The following is an 18608-nucleotide window of genomic DNA, read 5'->3' as shown; positions in this document are numbered from 1 at the left end:
AGATAGTCTAGGTGTAGCATAGACAGCATGAGCTAGAAAATGAATAAGTTGATTAAGTTAATCTTATTCAAGTAAGAGCAACCTTTTTAAAGGGTAAATTTAACTTGATAAAAACTTCAGCGTATAGGGATGTGCATTTTGTTTTTTGCAGAAGTCAAAACCAACCTTCAAAATCTTTGTAAAGAGGACAGTGCTAACCAGTGGTCAATGTTACATGTACAGTATAAGTCTAGAAGATCACAATTTATCTCAGTTCCCCAGTGAAATGGAAAATCCCACCAAACACATAAAAAACCCTCACATAAACAAAAACAAGTGTCCCAAAGCTGAACTAATGATTTATTTTGTACATCTACATGTACAGCATTTTCAGGAAAACGTGTGTACTAATGCAAAGTGGTTACAAAAATAAAGCACATTCTTACGTAAATATGACATGACAGAAAAACTACACTTACAAATGCTGATTAAGAAAATAAGGGACCATCTCACTTGAACGTCTTTCTGTCATTGTTAGACAAGTTTCTCAAAACAAAAAAGAATGGTTAGCAATCTGCACAAGTTCTGTTCAGTGCTTTATATGTGCACACTTGTACATGTCAGTCACTTTCATGGTTCTAGACAAATCTCTGGAGCAGTTCCCAGTGGTTTCCTTTAGGCCTCCACGTCTGACAAAATAGGACCAAATATATACTCTTGAAGAAACTGACATAAACATAACTATCATATGTGTCACTGTAGAAAATACTACCAAAGCAGAGGTTACATTTTCACACCCTGCGCTCACTGTAACAACTTATATCATTTTGTAACGCCTCTGACAAGCTTGTAACCTTGTCAAATCTGCCTCTATCATCTAATACGTAATCTATGATATACTGTTTGAATGTGCTAATACTCCTGGTACATGGCCCCAGTTATCAATAGTGTTTGTTTGATAATATCAAAAAAACCTCTTGAAATAGAACAATTCATTTTAGTGCATCAAAACATTATCTGACATGCATCAATCTGTTAGTGTGGAATGACTCACATATGCCTATCTTCTAATGTAAACTGTAGGCAATGCTACCTTGGGACAGTACCTCCATGTTAAAATAAACAAGAGACATAAATATATATCCCACTGACAGGACGGTGAGTTTTACAGACACTCGTGTCCCTGTTAATCTCTGCTGGATTCTTGCTTTATACCATCTTAAATCAGAAACATAAACAAGGCAATATACCAGAGAAATGCTGTGGAAATGTGGCGCTTATCATACTGAAGTACTGTACAAGATAAGAGAAGACGATGTCATTAAAAAGACAAAAGAAAAAAAACGGACGGAAGTTTCTTGTGTGTTTCAAAATTGTCCTCTCAGTTCCTGCTTATAGAGGTAAAGTGTTCAAAAAGGCAGTCGGGGTCTTTAAAGAGTCTCCCTCTTCATCAAGCTATCGCTTTCGCCTCAGGCAGGAATGCCTCCCAAAACTTTATGAGCTGGAAAACAATCAGAGTGAGAAGAAGACAAAAAGACTATTAAAACATTTTTTTAACAGTAAGATGTTAATCGTTACCGAAGTTTAATAGCCATGTTCGTTATCCTCACAAATACTTGTACATGTTGGATATGATGCTTAATATAGTTAAGTGATTACCCGCTGTTGGGACTGCAGCATTGCTTCCAGGTATTTGATTATCTGGCTCTTGAAGTCCTTGGCTTTCTCTTTCTGAAAACACAAGAGTTGTCACATCTAAGGTTCAAGCCGGCTGTAGGAATTTCTGGCAGAACTTCCCTTGTTTCTGAGGTCAAAAGGAGCTGAAATCCAGCAACTTTATTGTGAAGAACAACCCACTGTAGCTTTTGGCTTTCATCAGCTTTCACAGTCCCCTAACATCATTTATTATTACCTGCTCTGTTCTCACATTCATATGAATCAGTGCAATCTGAAGCACTGAATCTGAAGAATGTCAAGAAAAGTGCAGGGATGAAGTGCATGTTTGAAATCAACTATCTTGAGTTCACAATGAAGTTGCTTGTGCTACTGGAAAAACCGTAAGTGTTCACCAGGTCAAATAGATACAGTAGCACTCTTAACATTCCAGCAGTGACAAAATGAGACACAATCATTCTACTTTGATACTAACTTTTGGTGACACATTAAAAGAAACCCTTCCCAACATACCTCAAACCTGAGAACCTCCTTGCGTACAGTCATGCCAATTCTGTCAAAATCTCTCTCGTACTGAGTAACCCTCGCCTCCCACTGACGACACAAAGGGAGAAAAAGAAACAAATCACCACAACTTGCAAAAGATGACAAAACACAAGCTAATAAATACAGAGAGACTACAGATGACTGTCGACATTGACGGAAAAGGGTGAAATCCACTCCTCGTAGTGAAATCAAAGAGGTGATTGAAGTGTAGACTTTCAGCTTTAATTCAAGGTATTATACAATAATATTGTCGTAAGAGTTTATACTGGCTCAAAAGCAGTTGCTGGTTTCCTTCGTGAGTTTGAGTTCATGAAAAATTGAGGAAAGGTCAGGAATTTGATATCAGTGGTGATGATGCGAGTGAAGGATGCCGTCAACAACAGCTTAGTGGGATGGTAACTGTAGGAGTGGAAAAATAACCAATTCAGTACTTTCCAAAACAGAATGAATAACCTGGGCCCTATTTCAGGAAGTCGGTTTAGAAAACTCAGAGTGAAAAACGATACTCAGGGTTGAGTAACCCCGAACTGTCCAACTCGGAATATTCGGTTTCAGAAAGGCTGATAACAAGTAGTTCAGTCAACGCGGAGTTGCTTTAACCCCAAGTTAAGCGTTCGCACGAGGATACATAAAGCCCTGATTAGTGGAGCACAGATTAAGCGAGTCACCATGGAGACGGAGGGAAAGAAGGCGCGGTCAATGTATTTTACAGCGCTTGAGGCCGAAATTCTGATGGCAGCATATGCCGATAACATGCAAATTTTGCGGAAAAAAAGTAACACAGCCTCAGCTGCAAAAGAAAGAGAGCATGCATGGCAAAACATAGCCGACAGAGTCGATGCGTGAGTGTTAATTTAAACATTGATCTAGGGATTTCCACCCATTTAACACGTTATTTTATTATATTTTATTTTATTTTGTATTTTATACATTTGATTTTGTGATGTGATGTGAGCGCAGGTGCAACCCAACAGGCCCCAAACGTTCCTGGCAGCAAGTAAAAATGAAATATAAAAATATAGTCCAAACAGGTAAGGTGTAATTGTATTATGAGCCATAGTGCTTGGTCTGTTTGTCCGATGTAAATCAATTGCAGTTAGAGGCTACATTAATTTCCCCTCTGTAAGCACTTATTGAAATTATCTGAGCACATTACAAGTACATATTTGCTTAGTCTGTATGCTCATATGCGACCCGTTATAGCCAACAGAAAAAAAAGCGGAGGCCCGAAAAACAGGTGGGGGTCCTCCACCACCACCACTCACAGAGGCTGAGCAGTTGGCTTCCACATTTGTGATAATGTTGGCAGCATCACATATGATCTTCACAGTGCAGAGAACACAAATTAGCATCCATTACTAATAATGAAATAATTTGTTAGTTTGAAATGCTACAGGGAACCATGTACCTGCACATTAATGCTGTGGAAAGACTTCCTGTTCACATAGTCTCCTTCATTTACTGAAGGAGCAATGATTGGAATGTGAGTGCCATCTGTACAGCCAATCACGCCTGGGAACCGTGAGAATAAATGTAAAATTTAAGTAGTAGTTCAAGTATCACCACATCATGGATTAAGTTTTGTTCATCCTGATACCTGCAATTTTGTGGCATCCCTCTTTGATAAATCGTGTGGGTCTATGACCGGGGAACACCACAAACGAGTACAGGAGACGTTTCAGTGCAACTGTAACATTCCTGACTGCCCGACAGACGGTAGCCTTGGAAACGTGCTCAGCGTCACCAATATTATACAGAAAGCTCCCGTTTGCAAAAAACCGAAGTGCAATACAAATAATATGTACAGAACTGAGAGGATGTCCACGATGTGTCACATGAGCAATATTAGGCCTGAGGATGTTATTCAAATAAATTGTAGATTGTGCTGAAAAACGGTAACGTTCACACAGAAAATCATCAGGAAATGATAAAATGTCCAAACGCGCTCTAATCACTCTCTCCCGGCGGAGAGCTCTGCGGAGAATTTGGGCTTCAACATCTACTGGCTCTTCAAGGAAGGGGCACGCCATGTCTGACACTTCCTACAGTCAGGTTTCTGACAAAGAGGCGGAGAAGGTCAGGGTTAGTTGAAGTAAACCTGCTAGGGGGCAGGTTAGCTTCACGGAGTGTGTCGTCATAGTAACTCACTCAGAATTAATCTAAACTCGCTTTGTGAAACCGAAAACCCAGAGTTTTCGTTAACTCAGGGTATACTTACTCAGAGTTTGCACTAAACCGGCTTCCTGAAATAGGGCCCTGGTGAGCTACCAGCACCAAAAGAATATGACACACAAAGTGAATTTACACACTAAACTGCTTCACAACATTGAGCCAGCAAACAACACTGTAATGGAAGAATCGAACAAAAAAACCCACAAAATGAAACAAGCCAAAAAAACAGATGTATTTTCTAACAGGTCAATGCAACAACTTGTTAAACCCAAGTGTAGCTGACAACCCACACTTCAAATTAAATTCCTTCAGTGTCGTACTGATGTGAAATCAATTCCACTAATGACAACACTCTAACAGATACCAAACTATATTAGTGTTGGAGCAGTTCAATATTAACCAATGTCAGAAATTGGTGAAAAAGCAGCTTCACAGTGCCATCTTACAAAATAATCCACAACCATACAGCAACTTGTTACATGGATTTTCGGTTTGCAGCTTTTTTTTGCAATCTTGCTGACAAAAAGAACTAAATAAATGAACAAAATTACTCTTACATCTCCACTTTGATAAGAAGCTGATAATTTAATAAAAGCAAAGAAAAAAAACTAAATGTTTATATATTTGAAGAAGCTGACATGTTGGTAATGGGAGTGTCTCCGAAATCAGAACAAGATGTCAAAGTATTTTAAATGAAACTTTTTTGTTTGGGTTCCTGTAACCTGTTTGTCAAACTGGCCTGATCAACAATCTGCTGCAGGAGAAATTTAAAAAGAAAAGAAAAACCTTTGAAGTTCATTTTGGTGTAAACTAAAGACTTTGAGTGCTGCATTAACTGTGTGCTCACTGCCACTGTTACCTCAGTGATCTCTTCTTTGGCCTGCTGCAGTTTGTCGGGTTTGTTGGCCCACAAGAGCTTGGCCTCGGCCTCTCTCTTCTTTTGGAGTGTACTCTGAGCCTCCTGCCACCTCTGCCACGCCCGCATGCGCTGGTCAAAGCAGCCCTGTGGACATCCATTTTTAGATCAGACAGTGGTAGTAGCAACACCTGATCTTTCCACGAAACACAACAGACAGCTTGTCTGCAGTAAAACTGTGACCTTGCACCACGTTAAAGGTTGGTTACAGATCTAAGGAGAGCCCTTATTGTTGTCGTTACTTCCTCAAGTGGTGCGATTCGAACATAAAGCTGTGCATATCGCATCGCTCACTTGCACAACATTAAATGGCCCTATTCAGACACTTGATCGTACATGTATAGGTTCTTCTGCACTAATGATACTGCCTTCTTTTCTTTTTTTTTAAGATTTTTATGTAAATAACTTCATTCAGTTTATTTAGTTTTACGAGAGAAATGCAACATAAAATACTCAAAAATTACCAACATCAGGAAATTCTCAAATCTTACTTTCTCTGGGATGTCGCCCTCATTTCCCTCAAGAAATATATTTCTTCCCATCTACCCTATCCTATCCACCATCCTAACAGTACAAGTAGAAGGCTTACCCGCACAGCACCCAGCAGGCGGATGTAGTCACCAAGCAGTTCTGCAAAGATGAAGAAGTCACTGGCTGCCTGCTCCTGATGCAGCTGCTCCATCTTGTCCTCCACCTCTGCCAGCTGCGAAAGGGCCCGTGACAGAGCTGTATTGTCCTCAGAGTTCCCAAGCATGGCCAAACTTTTGGCAAACACTGCTGTGTTCCCACATAGCTCTGGTATTAAAGGCGGAAGCAGAAAATATATTCAGACTACTTGTTTCACCCTGAAAGAACTGAAAGACAGTTGGGCTGAAATGTTTTCTTTCCCTAAATTAATTTGATAAACGATGCAAAGAAAAGCTCAAGTCAATAAAAAGCAGGTGAAGCTCACCTTTCCTGTGAATGACAAGGGAGTCAACCACGACATGAAGCTTCCTGAGCTGTTGCTCCTCATTCTCCACCTCCTGGAACTTGTCCTCGAACCACTGAGAGACACAGAATAAACATCAGCAACCTCTTCATTGTGTTTAGAATGGCAGATCTGTTTGATGCCTTCTGCTGGCTCCACAGATCTATCAGGGTCTGTTCCTACTCATCCTTATGCAAATTTACATTTGGAGGCCACATGTGGAACGGTATGTAAAAACTAAACACTTCAGCCCTCTTTTCAGCCCTTACAGTGTCAGACTCATTCATCTTGATGGTCATCTTGTTGACAGCATCTGATGCCTTATTGATCATTTTGAGGAAACCTGCTCCACTCAGTGCTTGGGTGTTCACGGCTCTGGGCAACTGAACATAAAGCATTCCAAGAATTATACATTTAAAATTCAGCAGTGACCAGTCAAGTATTTGTCCCATTCCTACTTTTTATATCTTGAAATACTCACGTCTTCTCTTTCCAAGAACTCACGCACATCAGGATCCTGTAGTAAAGATGGGTGAGACACTACTCTCTGAAGATACCTACATAAAGCACAGTGGCATCAGGGATGAAGTGTGTGAAGCAGAAAATGTAATAAAAAAAACAACAACAAAGAAACTAGACATGACGTTAATAATGTCACTGTGTAAATCATATATGGATCCACACCTCTCCAGAGCTGCTCTTCTCCTCTCCACAAACTCTACTGATGATGGATCATCCATTCCCACCTTCACTTTGGTCATTCCTGTTGAACCAAATGACACGTGTCACACAGCAGGGAGAGAAAAAAAAAGTGCAGAACCAAAGAAAAAAACAAATGCCTGGCACTCACCTACAACACTTTTCTCTGGTGGTAGTGGAATGATGCATCCATGGAGTGACTGCTTGACTGACAGCTTTTCATAAAGGCCCAAGAAGTCACTAAAGCGCCTCCTCACAGAGAAGACCTTACTCCTGAACATGGGCAAGGAAGTCTGGTGGAAGATCAGTGACAGGACATGAGAAAGGCACAACAGCAAAAGCTAGTGAAAGCCACGAATTAACACAAGCTGGATTATATACCCTGGTGGATACTTTGTAGGCCACATATGCATTCATGCCATCCCCTAAAGAGGACAAAAACATCACACAATTAGCTACTTTACAATTAATAACATTAGTTTAATCTACAAAATGTAGAAGGTTGTATGATGAAAAAAAAAAGAAAAAAAAAAAGAGACTGACCGATTTTCTCTGGGTTTGTGACAGCAACATCCACATCAAAACTGTCCTTGGCTTCTTCCTCTTCCAGCTACAACCAATAAGAAGACAGCAACACAACTCATACCTTGAACACACCTAAGCCTTTGCAGCGCAAGCATTAGAAAAGCATTCACGCTACTGAGATTCTCACAAGTTCTTAGAGGGCTCAGCCGTGGCCTGTACCTGCTCCAAGGAGGTGGGCTGCATGGCTGCGGGGCTCGGAGTGAATGTGGAGGCATGTCGAGGACCAGAGGGCTCCTTCCGAGCGGAGCTGCTGGACTTGTCTGTGCTCAGTTCTACGTTTGTATCTGGAGAAAGAAAGCCTTTTCATTCATGTTCCAGACTTTTACAGACTGGCTGTCATTTCTTGCTGCAAAAAGTTTCATAAATTCAAATTCAGATTTATTGTGGTAGCTTTTGGTGACCAGCAGCATCTACATCCAGCCTTAAGCCTCTTCTGATGACTGACAGCTTATGTCTACTCATAACTGGATTTTCATTTCAATTTTTTGTGCAGTGTGGTTTGGAGGAAAGGTAACAGATACTATATGAAACTAACCAGAACAAGCTTTGTGAATTTTGTGAGGGAATCTTGATTTCTGGGAAAAATATTCAGGAAAAAGGCAGACATCTCCCAAACTGGGGTCACAGATGCATAAAAATGGTCAGCTAGTAAGCTGTGGTGTTTAAACAGTGCTCAATTGCAGAGGTGGGAAGTAACGAAGTACAAATACTTCATTACTGTAATTAAGTAGAATTTTCAGGTTTCTCGACTTTACTTGAGTAGTTTTTTCCTGACTACTTTTTTACCTTTACGCCTTACATTTTCAAAACAGACTCATTTGGGTAGAGTTATTATTTCGTCACTGCGAAGCTCCAAACATCAAACTGATTTGACCCTAAATAGAAACACGTGGAAGACAACCCTGTTCATTTATTCATCACCAGCGGATGTTGCATAGAAATAGACAAAAGAGGCAAAACTGTGCTATAGTCTGGGATTAAAGTGGGCCAGTGGGTTTTTTTTTTTGCCACAACACCGGAACGACTGCGGGTGTCAGTGAGTTGCAATTGCAGTACTTCAACATCTAGCTGGCCCTACTGAAGACAAAAGGTTTGGCGCACAGTGTATTGCTAGCTGAAGGTCCAGCTGCTGTATTTCAAAGGGAGAGAAAAGAAAGAGCTAACTTCACTCAGAGATGAAAGAAAAGTTGCATAAAAATCATTTGCAGGTTAGTGTATTATAAACAGGTTAGTTTGTTGTACTGTGATAATTTAAAGTAAAGAACAGTGTGTGACAGTGGTCAGAGTTAGGTACATCAAGGGTAGCAGGGAAGAATCTGAAGTTAAACTGATGATGCTTCGGTCATCGAATTCCACCTTCATTCCCCTGTATAGTGTCTAATATGACGACAGCATAAACAGTGTATTGTCAGTGTAGAGGATGGAAATGAGCCAGAACAACTCAAACTTAAACAACTGTTAAATTCAGGTGTGTAAATCCACAAAGAGCAGCTCAGCAGCAGGAGTTATACAGTTCACCTGATCACAGTCTGCATATTAAGAACATCTACTGGAGCTCTCAATAGAAATTATTTTGAGTTGTGTTTCTTTTCCCATATTAAGTCATTACAACTGATTTTAGAGCTCCTGCTGAATCCACTTTAACCTCTTCCCTACTCCCAAAAATTTCTGTTCATCTAGATGTAGCATTTTCAGTATGAGAAACGTTTCCTCACTCATCCAAGTGACCTGCAGTCAGCTGAGACTGAAGAAGTCACTTGGACAAGTGACAAAACTTTTCTCCCCCTAAAAACGCTACGTACAGATGAACAGAATCAACTTTTTGGGATTTCCTTACCTGGATGATTGAGCATGCATCGGACTCTTCCCTACTCATTTTCCTGTTTAGAGTCAAAGCCATCCTCTATACTTTCCCCTTCTCTTCATTGAGCTACTTTTATTCTCTTACTTTGAGTACATTTCATACCCTGTACTTTATTACTTTTTCACTTCTACTTGAGTAAAGAAGTTGAATCGGTACATCTTTTCTAACACTAGTATCTACTGCTGTAGTCCATCTGCTTCGAGGTCTTATGTGTTGTGCATGCAGAGATGCTCTTCTGCACACCTTGGCTGTAATGAGTTGACTTGTTATTGCCTTCCTATCAATATGCAGCAGGGTAATTTTCCTCTGATCCGGTCGGATCTGCAGTTTTTGAAATACTCTGAACTTTCTGGCACCAACTACTATGCCACATAAACTTAAATCATCAACATGTTTGCATAATCTTGAGTTGAGTAAAGCAAGCTGTCACCATGCTTGTTTGTTGTTGTTTGTGCAAGATCGCCATGAAAAATGATACAGTCAAGAGCAAGAAGCTGTGGATGCTGCAGAGTCACGAGTGAACTGGCAGATGTTGTTAGGGGGAAGTGTGTCCTCACCAGCAAACAGATCGTTGTCATCGTCGGAGTGAACTCCGTTGGCCTTGGCCGCTGTGCTGCTGGCCGCCTCCTCGCTGAACAGATCTGAAGGCTCCTCGCTGACGCGGTCGGGCTGAGAAACTCCCCGGCTCACAGACACGGGGTTACTCTGCAGACAACCACCACAGAGACGAGCTGTCATTACAGTTTGCAGCCCGTTAGGACAGGGGCTGATAAGCAGGGTGGAGTCATGTGACTAACGGAGCTCACCAAATTTTGATTTATTAATTCTGCTAAAACGATAAGTAAGAGGGGCTTGACTGTGAACGAAGCCAGCGTTTTAATTAACAATTAACCAACGGGAACAGGCCGAACAAGACAAAAGCAGTGATAAAACCTATTACTTGGTAATAAAGAGAGGCCAATTTTAACTCTCAGCCAACTCCGGACACCTTTACAAATCACTTTCGCTGCTTCCAAAGAAAACCTGCCCGTATTTCGCGACTGTCCGTCAAAGCCTCAGCGTTTTGGGATGCCCTGAATGCAGGTCAGTTGAGATATAAAAGAAAATGCAGGCTTTCTGACGCTGACTTAATGCAAACCTAAAAACACACGTCAATTTGTTACTGGTGTCACCGAAGCGGGAACCTACGTTACTAACGAAGATGTCCTCGCCCTCGTCGCTGTCCGCGTCTGCCATGTCACACAATCCCGGCTCTGACTCCTCTGCTGTGGGGAAAGGAGGTGGGTTCCGATCCGAGCTGGCCGCCATATTCCCTGTTGTGAGCGCAACTGGCGTCCCGGAAGTGAAGGGGGGGCCGGCGGTTGAGCGGCTGCAGCGACACCTGCCGGTCACTTGGTCACATTACAGCCTCGGAAACCACTGCACGTTGTAACCCAAGAGAAACAGTGTCTTTGATTTCAGATTGCAGATTTTTGCTGAGAGTGTGCTTCTTAGACAAATATCTAAAAACACCCCCCCCCCCAAAACAAACAAACAAACAAAATTTCCAAACTGTTTGCTTATTTGGCACCGTGAACAATGTCTAGAGCGCATATGTCAAAATATGTAATTTTATGTTCCTCGCAAAAGTTTGTGCATGACCGTTAAAGTTTACTTAAAGTTTACTGTATGCGGCTTAAAAGCGCATGCTGACCGTAAACTACATCTCCCACAATGCATTTCGATTGTTTGAACCTCAATGCCCATGGTACCAGGAGCTAGAGGGACATGAGGTACCGCCAGATCTGTTATTTGATTATAGACATGTGTGGTATCCACAGAAACGTCAAAGACCAAAGACCACCAAAAAAGCAAAAACGGCTTAACGATTAACAAGCAGCTAAACAGATTCCGCAAAAAGATGTAAACACAAAGCCCGGATCTCACCTATACAGGATATGCCCATAGGGTGTGAAAAGCTGACATCCCACAGATTCCGAAACGGCAGGTTTTGTCACCCTCCAACCAAAACTCACTGAACCAGCAGCAAAACAAGACCACTACACTTCACGTTTGAAAAACACTGTAATGAATTTCCACTTACTTTGCCTGCCTTGTTTCCACCCATAAATTCGCACTTCCTTCACAGCACCATCTCTCAGTGTGCTTCAAGACCATAGTTTCCCAAGAAAATTCTCTATTTTCTGCCTTATTTGCTTGCTTATTACGCACCAATCTTCCGTTGTATACAGTGTTGTCGGTCGCTGCCCTCACCACCGCCCCACACACACACACACACACACACACACACACACACACACACACACACACACACACACACACACAAATTATATCTGACAAGAAAGCCTAATTTCTACAGTTCAGCACCAAAGAAATTTCAACTTTCAAAATTTATACCAAATTGCGAAACGCTTAGCTATGTCTGTAATAAAACCTCTGTAACGTTGTGAAAAACGGAAGTTTGTTTTTCCACTTTCTACTATAGAAATCTGTTTTTTTATGACTACAGTTTTAAAACAACAACAACCACACAACAAGGAGAGTCTGGGCAATAAGCTACCAGAAAGTCTCTTGTAATTGTACACATTTATATCTTACAATTTAAGTCCAAAGAGTCATGCTGACAGAGTTCTTTCTTTGTCACAGAAGCTCTTTCTTTAACATGTAGAAAAACAGTTAAATGTGTGACTTCTTTACATTGACAGAAAGGGCAGTTTCACTGGTCCTGCCGCTTAAGATCCAAGTGGGCTGTATGTGGCCCGCAATGTAAAATTAGTTTGACACTCCTGGTCTACATTCAGGTGACATGATTTTACCTGTTCAAAGGTGTAATTCCCATAGGAGTGCACTTACCACGTGACCGCTGATGATCAAATGTCAGTGTTATGTGGCTAGATCAGAGGGCAAAAACTGAACTTATTAACCTGAAGGTTGGGTGTTTGTACTGAACTGTTGCATTAGACTGTTTTAGTAGTAGTGAAGCAGTAGCAGGAGACTGTCAGGCAGATGGTGGTGTTCTGCAATTCAGGGCACTTTGTTTCTTAAATGTCTAGAACAGGGATGTAAAACTCATTTTACATTACGGGCCACATGCAACCCACTTTGATGTTAAGTGGGCTGGACATGTTAAACTCACCTTTGTGTCAGCGTGCAATTTCAACAATATATCTCAGTTTTTATACATGATATAGAAAAGTTACTGTACAGACAGCTCATTGCACAGACTTTTCTGTAATTATAAAACAAAGCTTTTGTTAATTTACAGGAAATAACCTGTTTTTTTCTTTTACCTTATGAATACTCATGAGTGAGGTCTTCATTCGCAGCAATGCTATAAAAAACTATTAAAATACAGTTAAAAGTCTAAAACCTCGGCGTCCTTCACTTGTTCCAAAGCTATACAGTGGGCTGAACCCGAGCCTTTGTTGGGCCGATTTTGGCCCCCACCCTCATGTTTGACATCTTGATCTAGACTATATAATATTTATCTGGTCTGAGATGAACATAGACAAACTCAAATGTCGGCTTTTCGCACCCTATGGGCATATCCTGTAGACAAGATATCACAGTTTACAACTCTTTGAGTAAAGTATTTTTAGCCTATATATTTTCTTTTTAGTGGGTCATTTTTCTACATGTCTTTGCCAGATCGTAATATTTCCCAATACCTAGTTTATGCACACTCTTACAAATGCGTTTTATACTGGCTTTGCACGCTTGGACTGTCCTCTCAGTGGAGATCAAAACAAGTAGTTTTACTTTGCTTTTTTTGTTTTGCTGCGAATGCTGCAGAAAACAGCAAAAAGCATGACTAATAGACATGTTTTTTTTAAGTAAAATCCACAGCTTTAAAAATGCAAAAATAGAGAAATTTCATCATAACTGCACTGACTGTGGAAAAAATGACTTTCCGTCAGCTGACCTCACATACAGGATGTTGTCACGTCTATAGATGGAAGAATTTTTGTCACGTGTACATAGATTCAGGTTCACACTGAATAAAACCCAAATGTTTTTCCCTATCATGTGAGGTGAATCCATCTCATAATAAACACATGATAGAGTACAAACTGACATAGGCAGTCCTTTTCTATGGATTGTTAAATTTATGAGGTGAAATGACAGCTGCCCTGCTTTTTTAATGAAGGATTTCAATATTGTAAATCAAGCCTGAATAGCAATCTTTGACCTGTCGTTTACCGAAAGATATGTAAAGCCCAAGGTTAGAGACTCTTCGGTGTTCGCTCATCTCTGGAGTATGTATGTATACCAATGATGCCTGTCGGGCGTCATGTCTGATGAAAAGAAGACGAGCAGACACGGTTACTTTGTTAGTATTCATAATTGTTTGTATACACAATGTATAGGAGCACCAATAAAAAAAACATCTTTTTTTTCCTCTTTTTTTTGTCCAAACATTTTTTCCGACATTTTTTAAAAAGCCACAGATTTTTTTTCTCCATTTCTACAGAAAGCAAAGAAAGCTCTGTACATGAACAAGCAACAACAGAATTCCTCATCGTGAGCTGCAGAGTATAAACCGCCTGGCCGCTCAATCCATATCATCTCTGAAGCAAAAAACAAAAATAATAATAATAATAATAAACATTAAAAAAAAAAAGAAAAAAAAAAGACCAGCTGCCTGCTGCTTACCTAGGACACTACGTTACACAAACAGCTTTCGATATTTAAAACACAAGATATGTAAGAAATGTACTTTCCAAAAATTGTGAAAAAGTGCAATACAGGTTCAACTGTTTACAACTCAATAGATTATTTCCCAAATGGAGTCCGCTCCTCTTTCTCCCACTTTTGTCCGTCAACCCCCACCCTGGTCCCTCCCGACGTGCCGCCCCACAAAAACTTGTTCCTTGTTTGTATCCATAGTTAAAATCTCTTACAGTTATATTGACATTCATGACGATGTACATGTATGAGAAACATGGTATTCACAAAAGTAGAGCAAATTACTATGATCGCAAATGACAAGTTTCTTTGGGTAAGAGAGTAATGAAAAACTAGTTTCTTTTTTTTTTCTCCTTTTTTTTAAATATTGGATTTGTGTATAGAACAAGCTTCGTTTTTTTCTTCATACAAAACCATGTAAAAAAAACAAAACAAATTGGGAGTCCCCTTCAAAAAGGCCAACATCTTTGCATCTGATAACATCTGTAGAAGAACCACGGTGATGGAAAAACAGCAAACACACTCCTGCGCTGCCGGGGATCGGGGATGCACGCACACACACGTGGTTCAGCAGTACAGATGCTTGAAACCAAATATTGTTTTTTTGGAAAAACAACACACATTCGACTTAACTTCTGGTATAAAACACAACTCGACTGTTGCTGTAGATGTTTTTTTTGTCATTTAGGTGGGGTGGGGGACCAGCGCCCTGAGTCCTCGGTACCCCTGACCTGCGAGGAGATCCTGTCAAGTCCCACTGAACGATGAAGAAGCAGCTGCCGATGGTGACAGCTGAGTGACACCATCCACGCAGAGCAGAGTCGTCTCCACGGCGCCGACATACCTGCGCGTTGGTAAGGGTTTTTTTTGTTTGTTTTTGTTTTTGTTTTTTTGTTTTTTTAAACGGAGCTCCCGTGACAAACCAAAAACTGGAAAACACTTTCATGTACAAAGGGTGGCAACGCGACCTCAGAGAAGAATGTACTGTAGAAACGCACCAGGTCTCTCTCTCCTCTGCTGATATGAAAAACTGAGCTTCAGGACTCATTCATTATCCCACTTCCATCCCAAATAATAATAATAATAATAATAATAATAATAATAATAATAATAATAATAATAATAAAAATAATGAAATGATGGGAAACATTAAAAACATCAACAAACAAACAAAAAAACATATGTACATGTTTATAAGGATATTTATGTAAAAAATAATACAATAACATAAAAAAACCCAATGAAAAGTCATATGACACGTGGGTAAAAGACAAAAGACAAGTTGATGAATAATGTAGGCTTGGTAAAGAGGAGGAGGAGGCTGAAATCCAACGTTCACTTCACTGAAACTGTCCAATAGATATACAAAATGCACAAAGAAAACACTAATCAAACAAACACTGTGTGTAGACTGTGCCGCATGAGCACCATACATCAAAAACCAGCATATTTTTTGGACTTGACACTGAATCAACCGTCTCAAGCGAGAGTGTTCGGCACCGAAAAACAAACAAACAAACAAAAAAAAAATGACTACCATTTTTGCTGAGGAAAAAAAAAAAATTCACAATCTTCCGGTTGAAAGCGACCAATGTTTGTTTGTTTTTATTTTTCCTTTTTAAAAGTTCATAGTCTCTGAGAATGGTTCTTCATATAAAGATGAAGTTGTCTCACTTTTTCTTCCCTCACATGGCAATCTCCTTCCTGAGACTGAGCAAGGTAAGCCGGGGAAAAAAGGAAAAAGTAATTCCTACGTTTCAGTCTGGAAGTTTTGTTTTTCTCTGCAGGGGGAGACGCGAGAGTTTTTTTTTCTTTTTCGTGGGGATGAGAAGCCATTTTGTGTCCAGCAGCCTCTGGCTCCGAAGGTTTTGTTGATTTGTTTTGTATTGTTTGGTTGTGTTTTTTTCTTTAGGGTGTGTGACTTTCTGTATGTGTGTGTGGGGGGTGACAGAGAGTGTGTGGTTGTGTGTGTGTCTGTCTGTGTGTGGTGTTTTGGTGCAAGTGCATGCTCATGGCGCTGTGGTGATGGCGTTCAGGTCCTTCATCAGGCCCTCGAGGTGGGCCATCTCCTCGGTCAGCTCGTCGGGCTCGTAGCTCTGGGGGAGAGGAACAGGGTTACTGCGGGGGGCGGGGGAGGGGCAGGGGGGGAGGGAGGCAAGCACCTGGAAGGAGGGAAGGAAGAGAGCAGAGGAAAGGAAAGGAGAGGAGAGGATCAGTCAGGGATCTTTCACAGAGGACAGGGAGGAGTTTGGCAAAGGGGGCGCATGGGTGGGGTGAGGTGAGCTGGAGGGGGGGGGGGGGGGGGGGGGGGGGGGGCTGGGTGGATCAATGAAACTGAAGGGTCGGAAAAGGACAAAAACAGAAAGAGGCAGCAGACAAAAGCATGACGTCGAGGAAAAAAACCAAGAGAAGCCAACACCAACATACGGTCAACAGCCAATCAAGGCAGAGAGAAGGTTCAATGGCAAAAAATTAAAAATCATTCCAGTTATGGGTTTGTTTGTTTGTTTTTTTTGTTAAGATCGGTAGTTAACGGTTAAATGAAATGACCAAAGGAGAGCCGACAACGCCACAAAAAAAAGAGAAAGTAAAAACATGGTGAGATTGAATTTGGAAAGAATACAAAAAAAGAAAAACAGAGAGAGAGAGAACAAACAGAAAATGTGGTTAAAACCAATGTTCAGCTGAAAGTAACTGTATCATCCAGTGCCCAAAGTAAACCTGACATGGATTTGGAAGGAATGTGATTGGTATCATTTAAAAAAACAACCCAAAAGAAGCAGCAAAAATAATATCAAATATTCACCACCATCATCAGGCCTACCAAAAAAAAAAAAAAAAAAAAAAAAAAAAAATCAGACTGCCTTACTACAAGCAGCCAGTGTGGGGCGCTGTACTCACGCTGTCTACATCTTCTAGCATCTTGCTGGTCTCTGGTACATCGGGGGCGTTGGGCACGGTGACCACCATCGGTGTTCGTGTCCTTCCTAGTGTTCCGATGGAGGCTGTTTTCACAACATGCGGGTGAGTGGGAGGCCCTGAGTGAAGAAAGGTCACACGAAAATACTACACTCAGTGAACGCAACACACACCAGTGCTTTAAAAAAATTTTTTTTTCAGCTCGCAAAGACTTTTTAAGAGCTAGTTAGAAAAATTCTGATTCAACTCTGTTTAGCTTGGTGGGTGTCAGTGATATGAGGGCTCACCGGTCTGAGCGAGCAGGGGAGTGCTGGGCAGGGCGGGAGACTCATAGGATGGGTGGCTGGAGGCTGGGATTGCAGGTACAGCGAAGCTCTTGAGAGGGTGGGCGTGGGCATGCGGGTGAGCTGAGCGGAGTGGGGGCAGGTTGCTGGAGTAGCTAGGCTCCTCCTCTGTGGTGGTGGAGCCGTGGTAGCTGCCCTCTGGGTCAGCCAGGATCTCTGAGGGGCAGGAGGCTTGGGAGGAGGCGGTGGCAGGAGGGGCGGGCTCAGAGCTGGGAGTATTCCTCACAGACTCTGGAGAGGAGGCAGCAGGTGGGGACAGTCAGAATACGGGTTTGCAGGATTAAAACATTTTTCGGCATGCCAGTGCCTGCCAACCGGCTTGTAGAAAGTTACCAAGAAAATGTCATAATTAATAATTAAAGCTGGAATTTTAGGCTTTCATTTTTGGGTTTGCTGTCGCCAATCTAAATATCTGTCATGGAACTTTCTATTTGTGAGTCTGTACAGGAGAAGCTGAGAAACCTGTCTTATTTAGAATCCTGTAAATATACATATGAACTCAGGTTTCAGTTCATCCTATCCCAGTGGTCTTTTCTTTGCGTTTACATCTCACAGTATCCCAGTTCTATAGCAATATCCAGGTTCCTCAAAACATGAATAAGAGCATGCAAACATCTTAAGTGTTAAAAAAATAAAATAAAAAGAAACTAGGAAAATAATTTCAAAAGCTCAGTAGCAATAAAAAGCAAACATCTTAACATTTCTGAAGCTGCAACTTGTGGTCTACCTTTATAAATGACTTCAGGTCAGTTGAACACCAGTTCAGCCTTCTATTTTTCTTTCACTATAACTAGTTATTTGTGCATTATACTGCCAAAAGTATTCACTCACACATCCAGATCAGTTCAGGTGTTCCAATCACTTCTGTGGTCACAGGTGTATAAAATCAAGCACCTATACATGAAGACTTCTTCTACACACATTTGTGAAAGAGTGGGCAGCTCTCAGGAGCTCAGTCGTAGGTACTGTGATAGGGTGCCACCTGTGCAAGTCCAATCGTGAAATTTCATCGCTGCGAAATATTCTACAGTCAACTGTGCTACTATAAAAATATGGAAATGATTAGACATGGTACAGACCTCCAAAGCTCGAAAACAGTGTGTAGAGAGCTTCGTGGAATGGGTTTCCATGGCCAGGAGAACGGTACTTGTCTAACTGCATTGTGCCAAGTGTAAAGTTTGGTGGAGTGGGGATTATGGTGTGCGGTTGTATTTTTTAGGAGTTGGGCTCAGCCCCTCAGTTCCAGTGAAAGGA

General features: G+C 41.2%; 2 protein-coding genes across 12 annotated transcripts in view; both read right to left on the bottom strand.

Moving 5' to 3' along the window:
* Positions 1-318: 318 nt before the first annotated feature.
* Positions 319-10753, bottom strand: LOC146679012 (sorting nexin-1-like). Its single transcript, XM_085406308.1, has 15 exons — positions 10594-10753; positions 9963-10110; positions 7701-7825; positions 7500-7566; positions 7338-7381; positions 7108-7249; positions 6942-7020; positions 6739-6814; positions 6527-6640; positions 6240-6333; positions 5877-6082; positions 5231-5374; positions 2167-2247; positions 1639-1710; positions 319-1480 (listed from the first exon to the last, which is right to left on the bottom strand). Exons 1-15 carry the CDS (start codon positions 10711-10713, stop codon positions 1430-1432), a joined length of 1563 nt encoding a protein of 520 aa, XP_085262434.1. The 5' UTR covers positions 10714-10753; the 3' UTR covers positions 319-1429.
* Positions 10754-13728: 2975 nt separating this feature from the next.
* Positions 13729-18608, bottom strand: part of neo1a (neogenin 1a) — a 157065-nt gene continuing 152185 nt past the window's right edge. For 8 of the 11 annotated variants that reach the window (XM_085406209.1, XM_085406286.1, XM_085406214.1 and 5 more), the window contains 3 exons: positions 17298-17585; positions 16993-17129; positions 13729-16253 (listed from right to left, as the gene is read on the bottom strand). In XM_085406209.1, coding sequence (XP_085262335.1) covers positions 16101-16253; positions 16993-17129; positions 17298-17585 — 578 coding nt within the window. In that variant the 3' untranslated portion in view covers positions 13729-16100. Of the gene's footprint in view, positions 16254-16297; positions 16426-16992; positions 17130-17297; positions 17586-18608 lie in introns of those variants that run through there. The other 3 variants (XM_085406250.1, XM_085406295.1, XM_085406277.1) reach the window with 2 other exon arrangements.

This window comes from Rhamphochromis longiceps, linkage group LG1, assembly GCF_057381845.1.
Source record: "Rhamphochromis longiceps isolate RC_006_pf linkage group LG1, R_longiceps_female_GT1.1, whole genome shotgun sequence".
In the NCBI taxonomy this organism is placed as follows: Eukaryota; Metazoa; Chordata; class Actinopteri; order Cichliformes; family Cichlidae; genus Rhamphochromis; species Rhamphochromis longiceps.
The sequence above is the reverse complement of the archived record's forward strand: the minus strand, read 5'-3'. Positions and strand labels throughout refer to the sequence as shown.

What these genes read in the sequence shown, in the direction of transcription:
- LOC146679012 (XM_085406308.1), bottom strand. Translation starts at nt 10,713, where the DNA reads ATGGCGGCCAGCTCGGATCGGAACCCACCTCCTTTCCCCACAGCAGAG. An exon ending in AGATGAATGAGTCTGACACT is followed by an intron (nt 6,334 to 6,526) that starts GTAAGGGCTGAA and finishes TGTGTCTCTCAG; the next exon opens with TGGTTCGAGGACAAGTTCCA. An exon ending in AGGAGGTTCTCAGGTTTGAG is followed by an intron (nt 1,711 to 2,166) that starts GTATGTTGGGAA and finishes TTGTGTTTTCAG; the next exon opens with AAAGAGAAAGCCAAGGACTT.